This window comes from Schistocerca serialis, chromosome 9 (assembly GCF_023864345.2).
Source record: "Schistocerca serialis cubense isolate TAMUIC-IGC-003099 chromosome 9, iqSchSeri2.2, whole genome shotgun sequence".
Classification (NCBI taxonomy): Eukaryota; Metazoa; Arthropoda; class Insecta; order Orthoptera; family Acrididae; genus Schistocerca; species Schistocerca serialis.
The window spans coordinates 244,907,925-244,918,585 of record NC_064646.1 but is presented as its reverse complement, the minus strand read 5'-3'; the positions used below and the strand labels follow the sequence as shown (position 1 = coordinate 244,918,585).

Below are 10,661 nucleotides of genomic sequence, written 5' to 3'. Positions count from 1 at the left end.
TGACCCTAAAATTTTATTTGGTGAAAGATCATGTAACAATTATCTTGACTAATTGACTAAACCCACCATATATGATGAGAGAGAGTGATAAACAGTCTGAAGACACTCCACAGTTGAACTGTCAGTCCAGGGTCAACAACCAGAATCTGCAGATGGTGAAAAACCAAGAACAACATGATCTGGTCATGAAATTTGATTTCCAACATGGTCAGTTGAAGTCCTAAACTGGCTATGCTACTGAGAAGGGAGTGATGAGGGAACATTACAAATTACTATTTTTATTTGTGTGTGTTTATAAAATGTTTGTTGCAATAATGTTGGCATAATAAAATTATTATGCTTTGGAAATTAACAAAAAAAAGAGAAAATTGTTCTGTTGTTGTTGTAACTAAGATTTATTGTGTGCACAATAAGAAAATAAAATAAATGGAAAAATCCAAGTTAAATGAATGTTGATACACTTATTATGCAACAATTCTTGTGGCCCTCTTCTGTAATTTTGGAAACTGTTCTACTTGATACAGTTGTTCCCCAGCAAAGAGTCCCATAGTTCCTAACTGAATGTGTGTGTAAATAGCATGTAACTAAAAGGCACTGGTTATTATGTACTGTTGACAGGACTCTAAAGACATAATGCGCTAATGATATTCTGTTTGCATGTGTCTTAGTGTATGCACACCACTTCAAGTGGGCATCAATCATTCCTACAAATTTTGTGTTTGTTATGCAGTCTATAGAGGTAGTTCCTGTGTTTTACAGTGCCATTTCCTCTCTTCAAACTGAAATGCAAGACATTTGTTTTCTTTAAGTTCAACGTCATTTTATTGTGTATTGACCAATTGCAGACTTCCTTGAGAGGTTCATTTGTATTCTCTGCAAAAACTTCTCATTTTCTCAGTAACTATAATGTTGCTGTCATCAACAAAGAGGCTAATATTTTCCCCATGACTAACACTATGTGGGATACCCAAGGCAAACCGGAATTATTTTATAAAAGCTATGTATTTTCAAATTGTTTAAAAAACAACTTTATCCCCTTCAAAATACTCTCCAATACAACTAATACGTTTGACCACCAGTGCTTCCACTGTTTGAAACTTTTTTTTAGACTTCTTTTAAATGGCTGACAGCTCCTTACTCATTTTTCCTCGACTTCTTCAATGTTGTCAAATCTGTGTCCTTTCAAGCCCTTTTTCATGTGTGAAAATAAGGAAAACTCACACAGAGCCAGGTCATGTGAGTAAGGTCCGTGGGGCAATGGAACAATGCCATTTGTAGCCAAAAACTGTCTAACAGGATGGCTGTGTGTGCCCAAGTGTTGTTGTGGTGGAAGAACCAGTCTTTTCGGTCCCAACTCTTTCATTAAAATTCGCTGAACCAAGCTCACCCATTAATCTCTTGACAGTTGATCAATTGTCTGTTGACAGTCTGTGAGCACAAGTTATCATTATTTCATTATTTTCGTCGGTTCAGGCAATGAATGGAAGTCCAGAATGAGATTTGTAATCAATCGACAAGTCACCATTTTTAAATCCAGCAAACCACTCATAAATTTGAAATTTTCACATAGCATCATCTCTGTAAGCTGTTTTCCACATTAAAACAGCTTCAGCAGCATTTTTACTGAGTACAAAACGAAATTTCATGGCTGCAAGTTGTTCAGTTACACTTGCCATAATAAGAAACGAAACAAGAATAAAACAGGACAAGCTAGGTTGACAACACAGGTGGCAATGGACTGGCAATGAGTTGCACAACATATGTCAAGTGGCAGAAATGTGTACTACACAAGCTCCACCCACAGCAATGTCATTCCGATTTTTTGACTCTCCCTCGTACTGGGAATTGTGGTGGCTGGATATACAATATCAATTTTTACGGACTACCTCTTCAAAGTGTACCAGTCCATCTTGTAGGTTGTCGGCATAAGATACTACATGGTTACTATGTACTAAAGTTTTAAATATGCTAATAATCTGAAGGATGGTGGCAATATGATGCCTGCAAGTACAAACTGGTACGGATGAGCTTATGATATATGCCATGCCCTAAAAATCCTTCCTGATATCAATATGAGAGATCCACCAATCTCTATTATTTATAAAAAATTTTACTTGTCTTGATCCCAATTAACATTACAAGCAGGTTATACTCAGTTTCGGTTGACTCGCAACAGCAGCAAACAGAAAAATTGGCTTTCAGGGTAAAAACTTTACAATTTTTGAAAACATGAAAATTTTTAGAAGTACTAAAACATTAAAAACAGTAATGACATTTATCATCCTTACATTGCAATTAGAAACACATCATCATTGTTTCAAAAGTATGTAATATATTTTCCAACTATTTAATATAATTAAATACAATTTCGCTATTGTAAGAAAAAGGGTGGGACAAATAGAAGTGGACTGGAGAACATAGTTCCAAGGCACAAAGAAACACAGCCGCTGGGTTGATTTGTTAGGACTCAATCATTTTCTGGTGTGCGGGCATGTTTCAGAATGTTTTTTTGACTTTTTCAAAACAGATCTTGTCAGATGCTATTTTTGGACTATGCATTGCATGGTACACTATTTCCACAAATTTGTTCTCACGTAACTTTCCACAATGAACACCTGCTGCTCCACTGTGAGTACCATCATCCCCCCTTTGCACTTCTCTACCCACACACACACACACACACACACACACACACACACACACACAGCGCACATTACTCTCTGAACCAGTGTGGATCATGTGGCAGACATACACGTAGTGTGTGCATTGGGGGCGTCATTATATGCATACCTTCATGTTTAACTTTATCCATTCATCCAGGCCACTTTATTTGCCCCACCCTGTACAAGGAAAAAGAGCGGGAATGAAATAAGGCTCCCCTATCTTGAACACACACACACACACACACACACACACACACACACACACACACACGTCTTTATAATCAAAATGCATTAACATTCTTAGATTTTTCAGTAATTAACGATTAATTCCAAGCAACATTATTCTAGCCAGCAAATGCAAATCAGAGAACACAACATTACTGTATGTTGACATTATATACACAAAGGAATTGGGGGAAAGTGAATAGAAGTACTTCATTCTAACCCGGTCCCTGTAACACACTGAAGCATACAGTGCACACTCTAACTGGTTTGTTCAATCCAAACTTCAGGATAGGTACAGCTCTGTCTGAACACTTGCTGCACAGGATTCGCCCACAGTGATTGCTGAAACACAGGCAAGTAATTAAACACATCACAAAAATGCAGGTAAACAGAAATGTGAGAAATTACCATTTTATTTAATACTTCTTTATCTACAAGGTAAGATTTACATCACACACACACACACACACACACACACACACACACACACACACACAGAGAGAGAGAGAGAGAGAGAGAGAGAGAGAGAGTGTGTACTGCAATTTTCTTTTCTTTTTCTGTCTTCTCAAATGGACATATAGTTACAGTTAGCCCTTTGTGCTACATCAGAACTAAACTTTAGCACATGCAAAGTTTAACATTAACACCAGCATTTGAGTTGATGTCTCATATTACGTAATGCATTTAAATACAAGACAATGACTAATTCATCAATTAATCATCTGCTCAGAACCAACACTTTATCACCGCAATTGCAGTGTCATAGTTTTGTGATCACAGATTGGAGCAGCAATCTGAAACACAGGGCAATCGACAAGATGTGTTCCGAATCGTGCTGACATTTAATGACGGTAGGATAAAACTCTTAAGGACTTCTGGAAACACAACCTTGGTTTGCTGCCAGGTCACTTGGAGTGCTGCAAGTTTTGTTTCTTACTTTCTTTCACATTTGTTTGTTTCATAGTAAACAGAATCTGGTTTCATCACATTGTGTTCTTGACGATGACTTCTTGTGCATATCACACTTTCTGAATTGCACTGTGAACATGTTGCTCATATTGTGCTTTATTTTTGTTCACTTATCAGGTTGGGTAAATGATTACATATTTGTTTTTGTTTCATTGCATAGTGATCCGTGGACATTTGTTCCTCTTTAGGAACCTGCATGTCAACTGCTCGATTTAAACGTGCTGTAAGCATTTTGCTCATATTCAACTTTATTTCTGTTGTTATCTGGTGCTCACATTTAATGGAGTACTCCATGACAGCAGTTTTGACAAACTGCAATTCAGCTTTATTACATCTTGTCACAGAATTAGTATGTATTTCTGCTTTGAATCTTTGTCAAGCAAGTCAGATTCTTGATTATTAAATAAAATCTCAGCCTCATTATAGATATACTATAAAATTCAGAAAGCACGGTTGGGAATCACTTGCTTAGATATCAGGCACCAACATTTTATCATGTCTCTTTTGAATAAAACCTTTTTGTGTCTGTAGGCAGTCATCAAATGAGTAAAAATACTGTCCAGTTGTAGATTAGTGATGCCATTTTATAGACTGTAAGTACTAATATTCAACAATGTAGGAAAAGAGAGATTACTATTTACCCTAAAGAAGACACATTTAATTACGTAGAGGCACAATTGAAAGACACTTACATAAGGCTTTCGGCCACAGCCTTCATCAGCAGAAGAGAAGCACACACCATTCATACACAAAAGCGAGCGTACCGCATGTGCACATGACCATCGACTCCAGCATCTCTGGCCAGAATGCCCGAGATGCTGGAGTTCGTTGTCTGTCATGTGTACGTGAGGTGCGCTTGCTTATATGTATGAATAGTGTTCGTTTCTTTTTTGCTGATGAACGGTGTGGCCAAAAACTTTATGTAAGTGTCTTAATTGTGCGTGTCTGCTACTATTTAAAATATTTTCTTTACAGTAAGTAGCAATCTATCTTTTCCTACATTGTTGATACTCCTACCTGAAGTTTCCATTGTTTGAGTACTAATATTCAGTTTGTCATTCACTATGAATAAAAATTTTATCCTACCATTCATGATAAACTTCATAAGTTTACAAGTTCTCTCATCATAATGAATGTAGGCACTTTTACATAAGCAAGAACATATTTAGGTATTACCTTAATGGTGATATATTCCTTATTAGAATTAATGTTATTGGAGATCTTGGGTTTATATAGATGGTTCTTAATGTCTGACAATATACAACAACAGGTGGTGATTTAGCTTTGTTACAGGAAGTTAACATATACAGGGTGAATCATCTAAAATGTGCACTGCAAATATTGCGGAAATGGAAAGTGCTATTGAATTGCAGTAATACTTAGAAAGACTATTTTTTGTGCAAACATACACTTTTTAAATGAAATGAAGCCTATGGCATTAACAAACTAAAAGTATGGTAAATTACAATGTCACTGGTGTTTGTTGCATGATCCTGCTGTGAGTCATTTATTAGATATTGTATTTTGAAAAGTTTCCACAGCAATACTTGCTTGTGATATTCTACCTAGGTACAATGTTGTTATGTTTGCTTACAGTGTGCTTGGGTTTGACACCTGTAGGCATTTTCTACGGGGGAAAGCTGAAATACGCTGTCTACAGCTGATAGTATGGAACGACATTACTGCAGCCTGCAATGACATTACTACAGCCTGCTCAGACATCTCTGCTGAAATGCTAACACATGTGCAGCAGTCATTCCACACCAGACTGGAAGCATGTACTGCCACAGCCAATGATCATTTTGAACACAACCTATGATGGTCAATTGTCTTGTTAATGGTCAGAATCCAAATAACTAGCATAGCATATGGATGTATGTAGTTCTTCAGTGTGTGCTACCACAGGTTTTTTTGCAAGTGTTGCAGTAGGAACTATTCAAAATACAATACCTTGTGAAAGACTTGTGAAAGACTTGTGATGAAGTCACATTTAGTGATCATGGCCAGGTAAACCTCAAAAACATGCGCTATTGGTCTGCTGACAATCCTCGTTAGCTTTGTGAGGTGGAACATCAGCATCCACAAAGTGAACACGTGTGGTATGGGAACTACTGAAAGGAACACCATGGCATTCTAATTTAACCGATTTTTAGTTTGTTAAAGACAGTAGGTATTGCTTCACCTAAAAAGAGTATGTATGCACACAAAATACACTTTATAAGTATTATTACAATCTGTTGATTGGCTAACTATACAAATTCCTGACTACCAATCCATTCTGTGGAAACCGCACATCAATAGCACTTTCCATTTCTGCAAAATTTGCGGTGCAAGTTTTAGGTGATTCACCCTGTATAAGCAATGATCTGTAGACATCCTATTTTTATAGTTGGAAATAGTATTTGCAGTTCACTATAACTTTTAGTCATTTAATGTCACTCAGTTAAACCTATTGTATTTGCTTCATACAATTAGTATGAATGTCACCACTTACAATTACTTCACAAACCAAATTTATGACTTTGTATACATTCCTGAACTAGTTATTTCATTGTAACACATGTACACCACTATGCTTCCTTCTTCCATTGTTATTTTTGACCGTTTATTTTGGCTACCGATTAGTAATTGTTTCTGTACTTACTCAGTTATTGCTTCTGGCCCCATCGTGCAATCTCGCTTTGTTTGCGCAGGTGTATTTCTGTGAATATGCTATTAATCTCTGTACAACATTTCAGCAATATATTCTAAAATTTGCCATACAACTGCTATGAATGTCACTAATTACAACTGTTTCACAAATTGTATTTGCAATCCTGCATACATTTCACTATTAGCTACTGATTTAAAATTATTTCTCCATTTACTCTAGTTAGCTACTGATTGAAAATTATTTCTCTACTTACTACAGCTGAGACTTCTGGCTGCATGATCTGCTTCGCTGCTTCTTTTCACTGACAGGTTCCTAACTAGCACATTATTGACCTCCCTACACCTGTTTTGGCAACTAGTTTCTACACTTCACATCCATAGCATTCTATGATGTTTGTATCAACTTATCTTATTTGTTATTAATATGTAGGATTTTATATATTTGTTAATATGCAGGTGATATGCATTTACATTCTCATCTATGTTTTATGGCACCTATAGTTGCACAATTTGTTTTATTACTTCATCTTACTTTTACCCCCATTCCTTTTCTTGTATCTTTAAAGGACTATAGTACTATGCATGCATACACCTGATTATTTTTGATGTTTGCTAATGATGCAGTAATTCCAAGTATGTATCATTTTTGTCTTCAATCAAACAATGGAAAATCCAGGATGGAAAGTAACAATATTGTGAAAAGGAAAGTTGCTACTCACCTCATAGCGGGGAGATGCAGAGTCACCTCAGTTGCCAGAGACTGCAGCCATGTGTGTGAGAGTTGTGTTTGCATGAGTATGTATGACTGTTGATGAAATCTTCTTCCAGGTAGCTGCGTCGAAAATCCGCAACGTTTCGATGAGTGTCATTCTCATCATCTTCGGCCGAAATTGATGAGAATGACACTGATCGAAACAGTGCGGGTTTTCGACGCAGCAACCCGGATGGAAGCTCGAGAAGATTTCATCAGCAGTATACACCGGGAAAGCCTACATTCACATCTGTGTATGTCTGTGTTTGTTGTCTAATTTTGACGAAGGCCTTACTGGCCAAAAGCTTTATTTGTGACAGTTTCTGTCTTTAATTTTTTTTAACTTTTCATTCTTAAATTTTCAAATTATCTCAACCAGCTTGTGCTTATTTAAAGTATATTTTTCTGTAGTCTTCTGAAGAAGGGAACTATGTGTCTGAAACTTGTATGGAAATAAAATTTCTTTTGTGCAAGTTGTTGCTGATTTTTTCAACAGTTTCTGAAGACAGATAAAGGACTAGAAATTTTAATTATTTTATTATATGAAACAATGTGAAATAAGGGAAAGGTAACCACCTACCTATTGTGGACCCAGGTGTGGAGTATAGAAAAATATACCAAAGAACAGTATTCACACTAACTTTTAAGCTCTTGCTCTTAATTATAATAAAAGTACACACATTCACACAATTAACAACACCAGACACCCAAACAAGTACTCCGATGGCTGCAGCGAGATTGATTATCTATTACTGAAAGCAGTTGCCTGGACTGGTGGTGCAGAGGAGATAGGAAAGGATGCATGAGGTAAGGACAGGCTAGTGGGAATAACCGAAATAGCTCTTTCAATAGATCATTCAGTGGTTGCACAAAAGCGTCTTAGATTCATAATCAAAACGTCTTCGGTCCCAGGTTCAATCCTTGCCACTGCCTAAATTTTGATAAATAATCAGCATTGGCGGCCGAAGACTTCCGGCATAAGAAGTCAGCCTCATTCTGCCAACGGCCTTGTCAAAGAGGGCGGAGGAGCGGATAGAGGTTCAGGGCACTCTCTTGTCCTAGGGGTGGGAAATTGCCCCTAAACGCGGAAGAATCAGCAATGATCAACGAAATGAGGATGCAGAAGGCAATGGAAACCACTGCATTAAAGACACGTAACGTGTATCCACAGGACATGTGGCCTGTAATTGAAGAAGTGTCATCATGATCTCTCGATTGGCAATAGATTCCGGAATAGTCCCCATTCGGATCTCCGGGAGGGGACTGCCAAGGGGGAGGTTACCATGAGAAAAAGATTGAATGATCAACGAAAGGATAATGTTCTACGAGTCGGGGTGTGGAATGTCAGAAGCTTGAACGTGGTAGGGAAACTAGAAAATCTGAAAAGGGAAATGCAAAGGCTCAATCTAGATACTCAATCTAGATATAGTAGGGCTCAGTGAAGTGAAGTGGAAGGAAGACAAGGATTTCTGGTCAGATGAGTATCGGGTAATATCAACAGCAGCAGAAAATGGTATAACAGGTGTAGGATTCATTATGAATAGGAAGGTAGGGCAGAGGGTGTGTTACTGTGAACAGTTCAGTGACCGGGTTGTTCTAATCAGAATCGACAGCAGGCCAACACCGAAAACGATAATTCAGGTATACATGCCGACGTCGCAAGCTGAAGATGAACAGATAGAGAAAGTGTATGAGGATATTGAAAGGGTAATGCAGTATGTAAAGGGGGACGAAAATCTAATAGTCATGGGCGACTGGAATGCAGTTGTAGGGGAAGGAGTAGAAGAAAAGGTTACAGGAGAATATGGGCTTGGGACAAGGAATGAAAGAGGAGAAAGACTAATTGAGTTCTGTAACAAGTTTCAGCTAGTAATAGCGAATACCCTGTTCAAGAATCGCAAGAGGAGGAGGTATACTTGGAAAAGGCTGGGAGATACGGGAAGATTTCAATTAGATTACATCATGGTCAGACAGAGATTCCAAAATCAGATACTGGATTGTAAGGTGTACCCAGGAGCAGATATAGACTCAGATCACAATATAGTAGTGATGAAGAGTAGGCTGAAGTTCAAGACATTTAGTCAGGAAGAATCAATACACAAAGAAGTGGGATACGGAAGTACTAAGGAATGACGAGATACGTTTGAAGTTCTCTAACGCTATAGATATAGCAATAAGGAATAGCGTAGTAGGCAGTACAGTTGAAGAGGAATGGACATCTCTAAAAAGGGCCATCACAGAAGTTGGGAAGGAAAACATAGGTACAAAGAAGGTAGCTGCGAAGAAACCATGGGTAACAGAAGAAATACTTCAGTTGATTGATGAAAGGAGGAAGTACAAACATGTTCCGGGAAAATCAGGAATACAGATATACAAGTCGCTGAGCAATGAAATAAATAGGAAGTGCAGGGAAGCTAAGACGAAATGGCTGCAGGAAAAATGTGAAGACATCGAAAAAGATATGATTGTCGGAAGGACAGACTTAGGATACAGGAAAGTCAAAACAACCTTTGGTGACATTAAAAGAAACGGTGGTAAGATTAAGAGTGCAACGGGAATTCCACTGTTAAATGCAGAGGAGTGAGCAGATAGGTGGAAAGAATACAGTGAAAGCCTCTATGAGGGTGAAGATTTGTCTGATGTGATAGAAGAAGAAACAGGAGTCGATTTAGAAGAGATAGGGGATCCAGTATTAGAATCGGAATTTAAAAGAGCTTTGGAGGACTTACGGTCAAATAAGGCAGAAGGGATAGATAACATTCCATCAGAATTTCTAAAATCATTGGGGGAAGTGGCAACAAAACGACTATTCATGTTGGTGTGTAGAATATATGAGTCTGGCGATATACTATCTGACTTTCGGAAAAGCATCATCCACACAATTCCGAAGACGGCAAGAGCTGACAAGTGTGAGAATTATCACACAATCAGCTTAACAGCTCATGCATCGAAGCTGCTTATAAGAATAATATACAGAAGAATGGAAAAGAAAATTGAGAATGCGCTAGGTGACGATCAGTTTGGCTTTAGGAAAAGTAAAGGGATGAGAGAGTCAATTCTGACGTTACGGCTAATAATGGAAGCAAGGCTAAAGAAAAATCAAGACACTTTCATAGGATTTGTCGACCTGGAAAAAGCGCTCAACAATATAAAATGGTGCAAGCTGTTCGAGATTCTGAAAAAAGTAGGGGTAAGCTATAGGGAGAGACGGGTTGTATACAATACGTACAGCAACCAAGAGGGAATAATAAGGGTGGACGATCAAGAACGAAGTGCTCGTATTAACAAGGGTGTAAGACAAGGCTGTAGCCTTTTGCCCCTACTCTTCAATCTGTACATCGAGGAAGCAATGATGGAAATAAAAGAAAGGTTTAGGAGTGGAATTAAAATACAAGGTGAAA

The 10,661-nt window shown here is 37.9% G+C and overlaps 1 protein-coding gene across 2 annotated transcripts in view; it reads right to left on the bottom strand.

The window, feature by feature from the left end:
* Positions 1-2,312: 2,312 nt before the first annotated feature.
* The window catches only part of LOC126419351 (rabankyrin-5), a 599,595-nt gene continuing 591,246 nt past the window's right edge, over positions 2,313-10,661 (bottom strand). The window contains exon 23 of one of the 2 annotated variants that reach the window (XM_050086537.1): positions 2,313-3,230. In XM_050086537.1, the coding sequence (XP_049942494.1) occupies positions 3,104-3,230 (127 nt within the window). In that variant the 3' untranslated portion in view covers positions 2,313-3,103. The remainder of the gene's footprint in view (positions 3,231-10,661) is intronic. The other variant, XR_007575992.1, reaches the window with a different exon arrangement.